The sequence below is a fragment of the Endocarpon pusillum genome (genome assembly GCF_000464535.1).
Source record: "Endocarpon pusillum Z07020 unplaced genomic scaffold scaffold3350, whole genome shotgun sequence".
Taxonomy (NCBI): Eukaryota; Fungi; Ascomycota; class Eurotiomycetes; order Verrucariales; family Verrucariaceae; genus Endocarpon; species Endocarpon pusillum.
Window position 1 is genome coordinate 316,675 of NW_006916312.1, and position 15,544 is coordinate 332,218.

A 15,544-nucleotide genomic window follows, 5' to 3' on the forward strand; every position below is an offset into this window, starting at 1 on the left:
CTACGAGGAATGAGCAGGACCGCGCTATGACACCCTTCCACAGCAATGGGTCAAGGTCGGGGCATACCATAGATAAATACTAACATAGATTTTTCTACGGCTACCAATTCGCTGACCTTTTCATCTTCTCATTCTGTATGACCTCAATCCAATATCCATCCGGATCAAGCACGAAGGCAACCGTCTTCATCCGCCCATCAGTCAGCCTCTTCTTCCAGCTAACCTTCTTGTCCTCCAGATACTGACAGGCCGCATTCAAGTCATCTACCGCTACGCAAATGTGGCCGAATCCTTGCGGCTCGGAATTCCCATCATGATATACCTTCCCTTCTTGCTTCTCGGTGCCATAATTCCACGTCAACTCTAGGAGGCCTTCGTGTCCGGCAACGGGGTTGACGCCATTGGCGCTGTCCTCTTCTTTCGGCTTTGGGCCATAACCAAGGAAATACAAGTTGAAGTTCGAGTTTTTCTTCTCCGAGGTCCGCATCAAGGTCATTCCCATCACTTCTTGGTAGAAATTCAGGCTGACTTCTGCATCCTTGACCCTAATCATACTGTGGTTGAATCTGTATGATTGAGTGTCCGTTTCCTTGACCCCCTCCGTCTCCTCCAATGGCTTTTGCGAAATGATCTCAACCCAGTAGCCATCCGGATCCTTCGCAAATGCAATACTCCTCATCTTCCCCTCGGACAACTTCTTCTGAAACGGGTAGCCGGCATCCTCTAACCTCTGACAAGCAGCTTGGATGTTATCCACACTGATGGCGATATGTCCGAACCCTTTGCCCGGCTCCTCATTCCCATTCGCAACCTTGAATTCCGGATCGTCCTCTGTGCCGTAGTTGTGCGTCAGCTCGAGGACGCCTTCTCGATCTGTCCAGTGGTGGTTGGGTGATCTTGAAGAGGGGCCATTGTAGGCAAGGAAGTAGAGGTCGAATTTCGCTTCGGGTTGTGGAATCTTGTTGATCTGGGTGAGACCGAGGAATTTGTAGAAATCGAGGGAGCGCTGCGGGTCTTTCACCCGCAGCATCGTGTGGTTAAGCTTCCATTTTGAGGGATCGGTGGACATGGTTGTACAGGTGCGGGGCGTAAGATATAACCGGCGAGGGGTGGTGTGAAGCCAGAGTGGAAGTCTGACAAGCGGTGGAGAAAGTTGGATTGAGCTTCTTGCTAGTATTTTGCACTTCAGAGAATGTAGAATGATCATGAGCCCTTACCTCAGGCTCGACGTTGGTATGCGACAAGATAATGACACGAGAACGACTTGATTGAATGAGTGAATTGGAGATGACGTTTGAGAGGAGATGCGGGGAAAAAGACTGGTGACATCTATTATGGTACGCGGATCTCCCTTTCTACTCAGAATAGTGTTAGCAACTTGATGCCAAGAGTTTTATTCTTTTTGTTACCGGGCTCTCGGAGTCAGAATCCTCCCTCGGCCTTCTCCAACTTCCCTCCGGACTTGCCGTGCATTTGCAGTGGTCTGGCATTGATTCGGCGTTTTGAGATGTTTCAGCTCTCGCCTTTGGAGTGACATTCCATATCTAGTTGTCATATAGCCCAAGTTGAGTCTCGTTTTGTGTTGTGCTTATGGTCGAGGAGAGTTCTGTTTTTGATCTTAGTCTTTGTATTGACTCCCCGGTCGTTCCGGAGAGCAACCCTTCCCTTCGCATTTCATTATTCAGCCGCCTCATGTCATGATTTAGAGCTCTGCAATCAGTAAATCTGTGTTCAAGATGTCAACTCCCTCGATACGTGTGGCGTCGAGCGCTGCAAAACGCGCAAGCTCACTCTTAAGGGCAATCCAAGCACATCCACCGAGTTGTCCGTGCCACTCAAACCCGAGTCATCATTATCAGAGTCCATCGTTACTTAAGTCGCCCAGAAGGAGTTTTGCAACTCCACTGGATCACACTAGACAGAAGGAATATGCCTTCGAGATGGTACGTCAGCTGAGTCTGTGTGAGAACAAGGCTTATTGGCTTGACAGGCAGCTTCAAGCATAAGGTATGCTCTCCTTAAAGCTATCTGTTGAGAACCATGCAACTAAACCCGTCTTCAGGTTTGGTCCTGGCTGTACGAAAGAGGTGAGCGGGCAGACTTGATCGAGATTCAGTCCTCCAACGGATTAACATTATCTAAATCCCAGGTAGGAATGGACTTCAAGAACATGGGAGCAAACAGAGTTTGTGTAGTAACAGACAGCAATGTTTCGAAGCTAGATGCAATGAAGCAGGTTGTGGAAGGCCTCAGCAGAGAAGGTGTCGATTTCACGGTATTCGACAAAGTCCGAGTAGAGCCCAAGGACTCCTCGATACAAGAGGCCATCGATTTCGCCAAACCATATCAGCCGGACGCTTTCCTAGCAGTAGGAGGAGGCTCAGTGATCGACACGGCAAAGCTTATGAACCTATACACAACATTCCCAGATGCAGGATTCCTTGACTTTGTGAACGCTCCCCTCGGCAAAGGTCTACCAGTCACAAAGCCATTAAAGCCTCTTGTGGCGGTTCCCACAACTGCCGGAACAGGATCTGAGACAACAGGTACTGCAATATTTGACCTCGTCTCCAAAAAGGCCAAAACTGGCATTGCCCATCGCAACTTGAAACCCACTTTAGGAATATGCGATCCTCTCAATACTCGCACGATGCCTTCAGCAGTACATGCATCTTCAGGACTCGATGTTCTGTGTCACTCGTTGGAGTCTTGGACCGCCATACCATACCACGAAAGGACACCGCGACCTCAAAATCCAATAAACCGACCTGCGTATCAAGGAGCAAACCCAATATCAGATATCTTTTCTTTGAAGGCACTACGAAGCACAGTTGAGTTTCTACCCCGTGCTGTCAAGGACCCTGAGGACTTCGAGGCACAGTCAGAGATGCTACTCGCCGCGACCTTGGCAGGTGTCGGCTTTGGAAATGCTGGAGTCCATCTATGCCACGGAATGAGCTATCCAATTAGTGGACAAAATCCAGGTTACAAGCATAACGGTTACGTGATCGACACCCCCATCATCCCTCATGGAGTCAGTGTCGCTGTTACAGCACCAGCAGTTTTCAAATTTACTGGAGCGAGCAACCCAGAACGACACCTCGCTGCTGCTGAGGTTTTCGGGAAGGACGTCAGCAACGCCAAGAAGGAAAGTGCTGGAGAAATCCTGAGTGAAGCACTAGCAGAATTTCTAGTCAACCTGGGAGATCAGCCTCGAGGGTTAGAGGCACTCGGTTTCAGCAGGGAACATATCGATGAGTTGGTGGAGGGAACGCTTCCACAAAAAAGAGTGCTGATGCTTGCTCCGAATCTCAGTCTGGAAGAGAATGAGGAACGGGAGCAATTAAGAGGTTTATTCGAGGAAGCCATGAATTACTGATGTCCAAAGGCATTACATGTCGAGCCGTTTGCAACACCCTCAAGCGAGACTCTCCGTCTGTTACGATCTACGATCTACGATATCTTGTCCAGATTTTTACACACTACTACTACTACTAGTATCCCTGACCACGTGTGCCCAGTCATTTCTCCCCGCATTCCCCAGAAACCTGGAGAACTTACCCCTCATTCATCCTTCTCCTTGGGCATCAATTCACTCCAGTTCTTGGGGTGCTACATCCACCCCTTTCTGCGCTGCTCAACGTTTGCAAAATATCTAGTCAAGTTTTATATAACTTCAGATCCTGTTTTTCTGGTCGTACTTTCAGAATACTTTGCTTAACACCCCCATAACCGTCGCTTGGATATATCATGGACAGTGCTGGTGAGAAGGGCCTCGCGGGTCGTCCAAGAGTACTGGTGCCAGAAAAGCTTTCGCCGGATGGCCTTGCCCTGCTTCGAACTACGCTTGATGTTGACGAGCGAAAAGGCCTATCGCCAGCTGACCTTCTTAGCATCATCGGGCAATATGACGCGCTTCTTATCCGGTCAGAAACGAAAGTCACCGAGCAGCTATTACAAGCAGCCAAAAAGCTAAAAGTTGTCGCGAGAGCGGGAGTCGGGGTCGACAACGTAGACGTCAAAGCAGCAACACAGTTGGGTGTCATAGTGGTGAATAGCCCGAGTGGAAATGTTGGTGCGGCTGCCGAGCACACGATCGCTCTGTTGATGGCTCTGGCAAGAAATGTGCCAGATGCGTGTGCTAGTCTGAAAGGTGAGAAATGGGAACGTTCAAGGCTGGTGGGGATTGAGGTGAAGGGGAAGACATTGGGGATCATAGGTCTTGGAAAAGGTGAGCAAGGCCTCTTTCCCCATCTGTTTCTATTACTTGTCACGATGTAAGGTCATTGAACATTTGGTGCTGATTTCTGCCAGTCGGTCTGATTGTGGCACGCCTCGCGCGTGGGCTCGGCATGAATGTTATAGCTCTTGATCCTTACGCTTCTCCTGCTGTTGCTCAGTCGGCCAATGTGATCCTTGTGTCGTCCCTTGAGGATCTCTTACCCCTCGTCGACTTCCTCACCATCCATACACCTCTGATTACCGCTACCAAAGGCATGATATCAAGTCATGAATTGAATCAGATGAAGCCAGGATCACGCGTTCTAAATGTGGCCCGCGGTGGGGTGTTCGATGAATTGGCACTTCTTGCGGCTTTGGAAAGTGGTCATATAGCTGGAGCGGGCATTGATGTTTTCACTACGGAACCTCCGCACAAAGAGCCAGATAGCAGTGCTGCATTGTTGATTGCGCACCCGCGCTGCATTGCCACTCCTCATCTGGGCGCCAGCACGGTGGAAGCACAAGAAAATGTTAGTATTGATGTGTGTGAGCAAGTTCTGCATATTCTTGCGGGTGACCTTCCTCGCTCTGCCGTGAACGCACCGCTTATCCTACCTGCCGAGTACAAGACGCTTCAACCATTTGTGAAGTTGGTGGAAAAGATGGGCAGTCTTTATACCCAGCACTACACTGGTCGCAAGCAATCTAGCCCCCGTGATACGTTCGATCTGATATACCAAGGAGAAATTGCCACAGTGTCGAACACGAAGCCACTTTTCGCAGCGTTGGTGAAGGGACTGACAGCTCCAATAAGCGACCACGCCGCCGGCAACGTGAACATTGTCAATGCTGAACTCATCTCCAAGGAGCGAGGTATCTTCATCAACGAAAAAAAGAGTCGTGATGCCTCCGCACAGACCTATAGCTCCCTTATCACATTGATAGCACGGCCTCCGTCCCGATCAACAAGCTTCTCCCGTGGCAAATCAGGGAGTGTCTTCACCAATCCAGCAGAGGCAATGGGTGAAGCAAGTCAGCACATCATTAGTGGATACTGCTCCGACAACTCGCCGCACATTTCCCGAATAGATCGATTTGCGACGTCGTTCGTGCCGGAGGGGAATTTGCTGATTTGCCACAACTACGACTCTCCAGGCAAGATTGGTGTCGTTGGCAGCATTCTAGGAAGGGAGGGGGTCAACATCAACTTCATGGCTGTGGCGCCAGCGAGATACTCCAGTAATGCAATCGATGTTCAACCAGTGGATGGATCAATTACTCCGGCCAAGGATAGAACGAACGAATCATTGATGATTCTTGGGGTTGATAAGGAAGTGGAAGATAAGGTGATCAAAGATTTGGTCTCGGAGGGAGGCGTCTTGAACGTCAACAGCGTAGCCTTGTAGAGCCGGCCAGTCAAAGCGAAAATTCACGGCAGATCAGTGATGCCTCAACTCAGCCTGCTAGCGGCCATAAACAGGGATCGATGTTGTGGCACGGATAGCGGTTGCAAACATGATGCATCATTCTACCAGAATTGACGTCCAGGTAGCTGGCAACGGTGGAAGAGGAAGGTGATATGAGGCTCGAAGAGATACCGTCTTGGACTTGGTGTCTATAGGAGGAAAAAGTGGCGACGGCACTGGACTTGCCAGATAAGGCAGGCAAGACAGCAGCTGTGATCAAAACGAGTAATGCCTTCAACAGGACACTCTATTCGAGGTTTTCTCTATTCTCCACCCGCCTCTTTGATTAGTCTTTCATGCGCCTTCATAGCCTTTTTCGCGAACGCGGCCATATCATCTCCATGCTTCTCCTGCATGCGTCCATCAAAGATCTCGGTGGAAAACCATCCCCTGAATCCTGTTCCTAGCACCGCTTTAGTAACCTCGACAACTGGCAAGTAACCACCATCAAATGGCAAGGGTCTGTGGTCGTGGCTCCATCTCCCACGTGGTCTCAAGCCACTCTCATCCGGCTCCGGTGACAATGGCGGATCCATCCTGTATGCATCTGAGATCTGTAGGAAATATATCTTGTCCTTGGGAACTGTGCCACTCAGCTCCTGCAGGCTCCCGTAAAATTCCTTTCTCAGTGCCTCTTCATTTATTCCTTCTATCAATCCCGATTTGGTGGTAGGATCTGCCCACTCGCTGCCAGCAGTCTGGAAGGTGTCCAAACACAACCCGATATTCGGCCTATCGGCCTTCTGTACAATCTCCCACACCGACTTCCATGTTGGCGCGTGGGTTGCCCAGCACCAGTTCTCATATGCTATGCGAAAGCCCTTGGGTGCAAGAAGATCTGCCAACTGTGCAAGATCGTGCGCGAGTTCGGTCGGGGAGGATTTGATGTTGGGGGTATCTGACGAGCCGACCTAAGGGGGGGGCACGATTGTTATTTAGCTGGGTCATCTTGGCGTCGACAATAGCGACCTTGAATTCCAATTTCCCTCTCAATCACATAGACGTACCTGAAGCATATCAGTTCCCACCGCCTCCATGATCTGCGTCCAACCCTGCGCTCTCTTCCATGCATCCTCCTTCTCCGGCGAGTCGTCTGACCATCCCTCGAAGTTCGCGAAGGGCTGCAATATAAGGATTTTGAGGTTGTTCTCTTCGCACAACTCTTTCACCTTTTTGCCTGCCTCGCATAGTTCGGGAAAGTCGTAATTCGAGACCTCCTTGTCCAGGTAAGAGTTGGCGAATGATAGCAGATCGGGCATGGAAAGCTCAATGGCATCGAATCCGGCGGAGGAGATGGCCTTGAGCTTGGCCGGCAAGTCATGCTCTGGTTTGGTGCCGATTGAGCAGCTGGCGTAGCAGGTAGGGATTTTGGATTTTGACATCTTGTTCGGAAGTTCGAATGCATGAAAAAGAGATGATCACAGATGTTTGCATCGGATCACACAGCTCACTTGAAACAACTCCCCGCTTGTGATGTCAAGAGCGCGTCACCCGTCATGGATCTTTAGGCGCACCGCAGCTTCTACCTGAGCAAATGTCCACAACAGGTATTCTAACTTCCCAGAACATAGTTTGGAGGCCAGCCTGATACTTCAACTAACTCAAGCAATAAAAACTTTCCATGATGGAGGTGACTAAGGTAGGTCGTCTGTTCCACCAAATGCGTCAGGAAGCCAAGTTTCTACAAATCGTGCTATTGACCAGCACAGATTGGAATGATAGGGGTGGGAAACATGGGAGCTATGATGTCCTTGCTGTTTGCTGAGTTCGGCATCGAGGTCAGCTTCTACGATCCGTCCGAAGAACATGGCCAGGCCCTCCTCGGACACGCCAAAGGGGCTAAGCTGCAGGACAAAATCAAATATCGCAAGGACTACCAGACCCTATGCGAGAACCTAGGATCACCGAAAGTCTTTGTTTTCAGTGTCCCTTTTGGCAGCGTCGGCGACGAGACCATCGATGGTCTGCGGCCATATCTTCAAAAGGGCGACATCTTGATGGATGCGTCAAATGAGCACTGGCAGAGTACCGAGCGCAGACAGAAACGTTTGGAACCTGACGGGATTCACTACATTGGCATGGGCGTGTCTGGTGGTTATCAGTCGGCGCGCCACGGACCATCTGTATCCCCTGGTGGGAGTGAGGAAGCCTTGAACATAGTCATGCCGTTCCTGGAGAAAATTGCCGCAAGAGACAAGCATAACAGACCTTGTGTCACGAAGGTTGGCCCGGGTGGAAGTGGTCACTATGTCAAGATGGTGCATAATGGCATCGAGCATGGCCTGATGTCGGTTTTGTGTGAGGTTTGGGGCATCATGAGGCAAGCTGTAGGTATGGAATATGATGAGATAGCCTCGATCTTCGATTCATGGAACAAAGAAGGCCCATTAGAGCACAACTTCTTGATCTCCATTGGTGCTGAAATGTGCAGAACACGTGATCCGAAGGACAATTCATTCGTTCTGGACAGGGTCCGGGATAAGGTAGTTCAAGATGTTGACGAGACGGAAGGTACTGGCACATGGACATGCGAGGAAGCTGTACGGTTGCATGTGCCTGCGCCGACGATTATGTCTGCGCATCTTTTCCGGCTTGCCTCTGCTGATGCTGCTCGCCGAGAAAAGGTCAAGAACGGGTTGGATGGTGGGTTCAAGCCTGCAAAGATGCAATTGACAGGACAGGAGCGGACAGATTTCGTCAAAGATCTTCAGAAGGCAACCTACGCATCCTTCCTGTTATCGTTTATTCAAGGATTACACATCATCGAAAAGGCAAATCACGAGCAGAAGTGGAACGTGGACTTTGCTGATATGCTTCAACTCTGGCGTGGTGGGTGCATCATCCAGTCGGATTACATAGTCGATCTCCTCGAGAAGGTCTACCGACAGGACAATCATGATGGCAATGACCTCCTCGATCATCGAGAGATTGGTGCACCATTGAAGGAAAACTATCCCGCCTTGAAAAGGGTCGTACTGAGAGCAATTGAAGCTGATGCTCCCGTGCCGAGTTTGAGCGCGTCGCTTGAATATCTCAAGTACATAGCGTCGACCGAGCTGCCAACGCAGTTTATGGAGGCACAAATGGACTACTTTGGTGCCCATAAGTTCGACTTGAAGTCCGCAGAACCAGGAAAGCCGGTCGCAGGAGAGCATCACTTCGAGTGGAAACCTGCCAGAGGCGTCTTCGACGCACATAAATAGGATCAATCCTGCTGCTCCTGCTATCCTCTTACCAACAATACTATCTGTCACCATCAGATATCCACTCCTACAGCAAGGATGGCACAAGGGATCCAGTGCTCGGTGGAGGCGAGTCTGGTTGATTGCTGCCGCTGTACTTCAACCCAGATCCATTCAAGTTCAAGTGGGACAGTTCCCACTAAGTTGGGCCAAGGGAAGTGCCAAGATAAGAGGGAGAGCTTGAAGCGGAACCCTGTCAGAAATAAGCTCCGATTTGGTGATTTGATCATCATGAGCTCATGCTTTGCATGCACAAAGATGAATGCAAACCCTCGTCATCTCTGCGGCACTGCTTTGCGTAACAATTGTGGTTGTAGAAAATGCTCTGCTGCAGCTCTGTACATCTCTCCTCTCTGTTGTGTCTGTGATGTCTCGCATCTCTTTCACATTTACCCATTTCCTCTATTTATTCTCCTAACCTTCTCTGCATCGTCGTTCTCAACCTTCAAGTCTTCACCATGGCTGGTTCAGTTCTCCAATTGAAATGTGATTGCAATGTTCGACTTGAATTCCCTCTCGTCTTGATCTCGAATGACTAATCCGCATGCCAGAACTATCCATGGGGCAAAAAAGGGCGCCAATCTCTTGCTGCTCGGCTGTGCGAGAAGACATCTCCAGACTTTAAGATTGACGATGACAAGGAATATTCCGAGATGTGGATGGGCACCTATCCAGTCATCCCTTCCTACGTTATGTCTACGGGTGAAAACCTGCAAGACGTGATCAATGCCACCGCGGAGAAGTTGGTAGGGAAGACAGTACTCGACAAGTTTGGCAAGGATCTACCATTTCTACCAAAGGTACACTACCAGCTCATCTTCTACCTCCCATTCACTGAACACATGACTGCATTGCAGGTTCTCTCCATAGCCAAGGCGCTCCCTTTACAGATTCATCCTTCCAAACCTCTTTCAGAACAACTCCATAAGAAGGACCCAGAGAAATTCCCCGATGAAAATCACAAGCCTGAAATAGCCGTCGCCCTCACCAACTTCGAAGTATTCGTCAACTTCAAACCCCTAGCCGACATCGAATCCCTTCTAAACCTCGAACCGCTCACCCGGTTCCTCCCTTCCGACGCTAGCTCCTCCCTCACAAAGGATGCCCTAAAACAAGTCTGCAAGACCATGCTCTCCGCCTCCCCAGAAATCGTCGCAGATGTCCAATCCTCCCTCTCCAAACTATCCCGCTCCCAGCTCGGCTCTCAAGCCTACATTCTCGACCTCCTCCCGCGCCTGCAGCAACAATACACCCCAGAAGACAACGGCACCCTGATCGCTCTGATCTGCATGAATTACCTGCAACTGAAACCAGGACAAGCAATCTACGTGCCCGCCGACGGCATCCACGCCTACCTCTCCGGCGACATCGTCGAATGCATGGCCCGCAGCAACAACGTCATCAATACCGGCTTCTGTCCGCGCGCGGACCGGGATGACATCGATCTGTTCACCGAGGCGTTGACGTTCAACCCCCAGAGGGGCGAGGAGGCGTTGCTTGTGCCGCAGCAGAGTGAGCGGGGTAGGCAGGGGCGGACGAAGATCTTTCAGCCGCCCATGAGCGAGTTCGATATGCTCCTGACTGAGCTGGAAGCGGGTCAGGGGGAGACGGTTAGCGCGGTGGAGGGACCCAGTATCATGTTTGTTATGAGCGGGAAGGGAACAATGAAGGCGGAGGGTAAGACGCACGAGGTGGGCATGGGACATGTTTATTTTGTGGGGATGGGGGTGGAGTTGGAGTTTCAGACAAATGATCAGGACGGGCTGGTGGTTTACAGAGCTTTTGCCGAGTAAGTGAATACCAGAGAGGTCTCGGGGCTTGACGAGGTTGCGCAAATGGCAAGTCGAGGTCCAGAACGGAGTTGAGAACAATAGATCGAGTGGTCTGATTCTGCGGATGCAGGGGTTATAGTATGAATGGCTTAAAGCGTGATGGTTGGGTGAGTGAAGACAATTCTATGCTCCGCGTATTAATCTATCGAGCTGGTAAATTCATGCCTCATATACAGCACCCTCTTGGTTGACCTTACAGAAACTTAGCAATTTGTTACTATTCACGAAGTTGCGAGCCTAATTCGAAGGTCACGCATGATTGAGCTCAAGTTTTGGACAGAAAGAAAAAGTGCAAAAATGCACGTGATTCTCACGAGAAGGTGGAGTACTCCGTACATATTTATATATTCTCCCCTGCGCTCGCGTGACGTTCAGGAGTGTATCAACAGACGGCGAAATTACATGTTCCTCCCTTCCCCCCTCGATCTCATTTATTTTAGCCTATCTGCAATGGAGTAGGTGTGTGTGAGATGGCGCATTCAAATGCCGAGCTCGAAGGTGTTAATTACAGTATGTCGCCACATGGATTAGGAGATCCCCGTCTATCTCGAAAAAGCTAATCTCCATGTGCACCTTAATTTTACTCCGTCATTCTGAGGTAACTTGACTTTCGTACTGGATACCCACTCACACAAGTACTCAAAGATTTTAGGATCGTCTTGAGGCAATAGCAAAGTGTTAGTATGAGCCTCTTCTTCGCCAAGCTCGCTAAGAGGGGCTGCAATTGACGGCATTCAGTTGTGAGTCGTGCATCCTTCATCGGAAGGTCGAAGGGGTTTTCTGTCTTTTGCAACAAGAACTCTGATGATCAGTGTTTGCCGTGACCGTGTAGGCAGCTCTACTTGGTTATTCAGCTCAAATATCGTTGCACGAGGAAAGGTTGTCATACCGTCCTTGCAGTGAAGAATGCTCTACCCCACTGCCGTGGAAAGGGCGCCCATCGAGACACTGTTTTGCCGGGCCAGAGCCTGTCATCCTGGTTGTCCACTCTAGGACAAGTAAAAGCACTCGGTGTATCGAAGGCGACTAGGTCAGGGAAATGAAGGTCTTTGAAGTTCAAAACAAGGCAAAAAGAAGGATTTCAAAGCAAGATGAAGTGACGGAGTTCGTGAACTTGTTGAAAGCCAAGTGGAACGAACGAGACAGACACGACGCGCTGCATCACGTCTACTCTTCTGGATGCAAGTTGGCTATAATCATTTTCCAATCCCTTTAGAAATCGTCTGACAGTCTTCGATGCCTTCTGATTATTCTCGACCAGCAATATCATTAAGACCAGCCTGATAACGGTCTTGTACAAGTCAAGAAGCGAAAAGTACTTGAATTTTTGCTCTTGGGAGGAATCCGGTTGGGTAGAGTTAGGATGGTAGCCTAAATAGGATTAGAAAGGCTTCAGTAAACTATCGTTATTACCATGGGAAGCCGTCCCTTGCCCGTCATCTAATTCAATTTTAACAGGCACTAACACTCGAGACTGACGGAGACTGGGCCTTCGACAACGCAAAACTTTTCATTGCCTAGAAGGGAGGTAGCCAGAAGGGGTACCCGGAACTCTTCGTGCGGAAGACGCTGAGCAGAAAGCTATACATTCCTAGAATGACAGAGCACCAGATAAAAACGGCTACTTGCTGGCTCTTGGGATCGGCCATGCGAGGGACCTTCAAGGCGAGTGCAATCGTGGCGAAAGACAGAAGCCCGTCTATTGGTGTGGTCAGCGATGATGGGAGAGTATCTCATATGTACGTGCTTACACATAGCTGCCACGATTTGCGTCTCCATCCCAAATTGGTTGGAAAACCCTCCAGCGAAATAGGTGATCCCACCTTTACCATCGCCAGAAACGTACGGGACCTTTCGGATGTGGTTGTACATATGGCCACTTGTGAATAGTAGAATGGCAATAAGACTGATGCCAGCCCAAAGATTACGATTCTGAATTACAGGGACAATGTAGGGTGTCGCAAGGGTAATGAACGTGATCAGACCGAGGACAAGCGTTGTAGTGGTGATGAGGCCAATGTAATTGAACGGTCGAACAAGTGGAGGCCTAGGCCCAGGAGGCAGATGACGACTGATCCAGCTGTGCACCTCTTCTGCTGACGGGGCGCTCTGAAAGTCAAATCTGATGGGTTGTGCATCCAGCTTCGCCCCTGGGCCTACAGTAGGCGGGAATAGCATAAGGACAGGTGCGGTTTGAAGCATTAACTTGAATTAAAACGTTAGTTGATATCTTTTTCGACAAGAAGTGTGATTGACGTACGTCTTGGAACGTGTTCTTTCCACTGCTGAAATCAAGTGTGCTGAAGAGCATTCTCGACTCCCCCTTCTTGTCACCCTTATTCCAGCTCTTTGCAATCAATTCCCACTCCGGAGCGAAGTCTCGACATAGCTTACAACCAAATTGAGCTCCCATAGCAGTGAAAACCACAGCTATGGAATAGTCTCGAGGAGCAGATGTCAGCTTCTCGTACGTGGTATCGTCGAGGTCTAGTGGACTGGACGATAGAGAACGGCTGTGGTAGGTTCGGAATTTGTCGGCGGAGGAAGGTCTGGCAGCTAAAGCACCGAAGCAGAAGAGAGACAGCACGCAAAGACTGTAGAGCTTCATTGTGAAGATTGCTGGCAGGAAATGCACAAATACAACCAATTTACAGTACTTTGGCATGCGTGTTCTTTTGGAAACTCTCCTTAACCGGAGGCTTATAGAAAGCTTGGCAATAACTTGGCAATGACGGCCCGAGGCCTTCAAACGCTAGGCTTAGAACAGGTCTTTGTTTACCATCTCCTCATACTTGACTTTCAGCAATTATCACAGCATCCAGTGGTTCGCATATCTAGCAAGTATCTTATGTATGACAATGGATACACGTCATATAGCCCTTATGAATGCCGAGGAGATCAGCCAAACCTTAAAGACAACCCACCTTGAACAACAATATGAACGCGAACTTCGTCAAACTGAGCGCATCTACGAGGAAGAACGATCGCGTATATCACGATTAGAACAGCTCCTTCACGCGTATGAAAACGATAATCTACAGCAGCAACTGGCCGACGTCGAAGCTCAGATGGAGGACCTGCAAGATCATGAGGAGATCGCGCAGGAACAGCTCGGGCAGCTTAACGCTGAGTTGCAGCGTGCGCAGAGCGATCTTCGTGCAAGAACAAGAGAGGTGGAAAGATACAAAGCAGAAGTCAATGCGATGAACACTGTCAACACTGATTCTACCAAACTCTTGACAGAGAAATTGGCGCTCGCTCGCGAGGTTGCGACCCTGAAGCCTGAACTCGAGCATCTAAGATCTCAAGGTGCATTGAACCAAAGCATTCTGGCAGAGAAGCTTGCTCTCCAACGGGAGCTCAGCACCCTTCAGGTCGAGCTGGAGACCGAACGCCGTGCGGTCCAACGCACCAAAGCAAACACATCCAAGTCAACAGAGGCAGATTCAAAATTAGCATCCCAGCTTGAAGAGTTGAGGAAAGAGACAGCGAAGGAGAGGAGAGAGGCGCAAAAGAATGAGCGAGAATTGCGCAAGCAAGCAACAGAATGGGAGAGCCAAAAGACCATCCTGGAAAGTAAGCTGGACGCGTTCCGCAATAAATTGCGGTCCACTAAAGAACAGCTCAAAGAGACGCAGAACGAGCTTGAGGAAATTCAAGCCCTGAAGGCGGCACAGGTGGAGGTAGCACCCAAAAAGACTACAGTTGGGAATCCCCGAAAGAGACAGACGGCTCATTTTGATCCCGACGCAACTATCGGTACTCCAGGGAATAATGGAGTGCATGCTGCCAAGAGAGTCAGAACGTCAACAATGCCTGGCGACAAGTCAACATTTTCAATCACACCTTTTCTGAACAAGACAATGAGCATCCTACCTGATACACCCGTTGCCACGGAAGAGCAAGAGCAATTCGAAGAACCTGCAAAGTCCGCGACCACGCAGGGCGAGCAAGCCTCTCCGATACGTCCGAAGCAGACAAAGGCTCGAAAACCTGCAACGGACTCGACAAAGAGGAAAGAGGGCCGTGTACTGCAAGAAACCAAAAGTGCGCCAAAAGCAAACAGTGTCGCCGTAAAGGCTATTAACCCACCGACGAAAAAGCAATTCGGTCTCGCAAAAGTGTTGGAGGACAACGAGAACGAAGAAGCTGCCGATACGAACTCCGAGTCGACGAAAGCCTCCAAGCCATCCGTCAAGAAGAAGCAGAAGATTCTCGGACAGAGGAAAAGCTTGTTTAACGATGAGGACGCAGAGGAGACCAAGAACAGAGCGAGAACTGTGGGGTTGCTTGGAGCATCTAGAGGACTAGGGCTGAGGGGTGGTGGCGGTCTGGGACCAGTCAATGTGGGTAGCAAGGGGAAAACATTGGCGGAGTTTTCACCTCTAAAGAAAGACAGAGGGCCGCCGTCCATTACTGCTCCATGAGTCTGAGTTGATGATTCGGGGTGCCCGTCGCTGGACAGCTCTGATACGCCAGAAATCTTTTGATAGATGCTGATTAGTCAATGTTGCGACTCGTTCATCCTGTAATCATCAAAAACCATTCACAAACATATATCTCTTCGTTCAGGAACTACTGCATCGTTGCAATGCTCATTGAATATCACACTCATTACCTTTACTACGGTACATATCCCCAGCACGATGCTAGTATTAGCGCGTTGACATGCTTGCTGAACGAGACCACTAAGCTTACTACGTATGATGATCTAGCTGTACGGTATCGGACCATTTTGCGGATCTTGACAAAAGAAGCCTTTAGATCACGCGATGGCATCATA

The 15,544-nt window shown here is 49.7% G+C and overlaps 8 protein-coding genes across 8 annotated transcripts; 5 read left to right on the top strand and 3 right to left on the bottom strand.

The window, feature by feature from the left end:
* Positions 1-100: 100 nt before the first annotated feature.
* Positions 101-1,069, bottom strand: EPUS_01755 (uncharacterized protein; the record flags this gene model as incomplete). Its single annotated transcript, XM_007804360.1, has 1 exon — positions 101-1,069. One exon carries the CDS (start codon positions 1,067-1,069, stop codon positions 101-103), a length of 969 nt encoding a protein of 322 aa, XP_007802551.1.
* A 667-nt stretch (positions 1,070-1,736) lies between these two features.
* EPUS_01756 (Hydroxyacid-oxoacid transhydrogenase) lies at positions 1,737-3,379 on the top strand (the record flags this gene model as incomplete). Its single annotated transcript, XM_007804361.1, has 4 exons — positions 1,737-1,943; positions 1,991-2,007; positions 2,063-2,087; positions 2,150-3,379. The coding sequence occupies 4 exons, from the start codon at positions 1,737-1,739 to the stop codon at positions 3,377-3,379; spliced, it is 1,479 nt and encodes a 492-aa protein (XP_007802552.1).
* Positions 3,380-3,750: 371 nt separating this feature from the next.
* EPUS_01757 (uncharacterized protein) lies at positions 3,751-5,627 on the top strand (the record flags this gene model as incomplete). The annotated part of the gene is made up of 2 exons (XM_007804362.1): positions 3,751-4,231; positions 4,315-5,627. The coding sequence occupies 2 exons, from the start codon at positions 3,751-3,753 to the stop codon at positions 5,625-5,627; spliced, it is 1,794 nt and encodes a 597-aa protein (XP_007802553.1).
* A 323-nt stretch (positions 5,628-5,950) lies between these two features.
* EPUS_01758 (uncharacterized protein) lies at positions 5,951-7,069 on the bottom strand (the record flags this gene model as incomplete). Its single annotated transcript, XM_007804363.1, has 2 exons — positions 5,951-6,598; positions 6,695-7,069. 2 exons carry the CDS (start codon positions 7,067-7,069, stop codon positions 5,951-5,953), a joined length of 1,023 nt encoding a protein of 340 aa, XP_007802554.1.
* A 351-nt stretch (positions 7,070-7,420) lies between these two features.
* EPUS_01759 (uncharacterized protein) lies at positions 7,421-8,890 on the top strand (the record flags this gene model as incomplete). The annotated part of the gene is made up of 1 exon (XM_007804364.1): positions 7,421-8,890. The coding sequence occupies one exon, from the start codon at positions 7,421-7,423 to the stop codon at positions 8,888-8,890; it is 1,470 nt and encodes a 489-aa protein (XP_007802555.1).
* Positions 8,891-9,387: 497 nt separating this feature from the next.
* Positions 9,388-10,722, top strand: EPUS_01760 (uncharacterized protein; the record flags this gene model as incomplete). The annotated part of the gene is made up of 2 exons (XM_007804365.1): positions 9,388-9,426; positions 9,481-10,722. The coding sequence occupies 2 exons, from the start codon at positions 9,388-9,390 to the stop codon at positions 10,720-10,722; spliced, it is 1,281 nt and encodes a 426-aa protein (XP_007802556.1).
* Positions 10,723-12,278: 1,556 nt separating this feature from the next.
* On the bottom strand, positions 12,279-13,369 carry EPUS_01761 (uncharacterized protein; the record flags this gene model as incomplete). The annotated part of the gene is made up of 3 exons (XM_007804366.1): positions 12,279-12,460; positions 12,513-12,966; positions 13,022-13,369. The coding sequence occupies 3 exons, from the start codon at positions 13,367-13,369 to the stop codon at positions 12,279-12,281; spliced, it is 984 nt and encodes a 327-aa protein (XP_007802557.1).
* Positions 13,370-13,619: 250 nt separating this feature from the next.
* Positions 13,620-15,188, top strand: EPUS_01762 (uncharacterized protein; the record flags this gene model as incomplete). The annotated part of the gene is made up of 1 exon (XM_007804367.1): positions 13,620-15,188. One exon carries the CDS (start codon positions 13,620-13,622, stop codon positions 15,186-15,188), a length of 1,569 nt encoding a protein of 522 aa, XP_007802558.1.
* Positions 15,189-15,544: the final 356 nt, after the last annotated feature.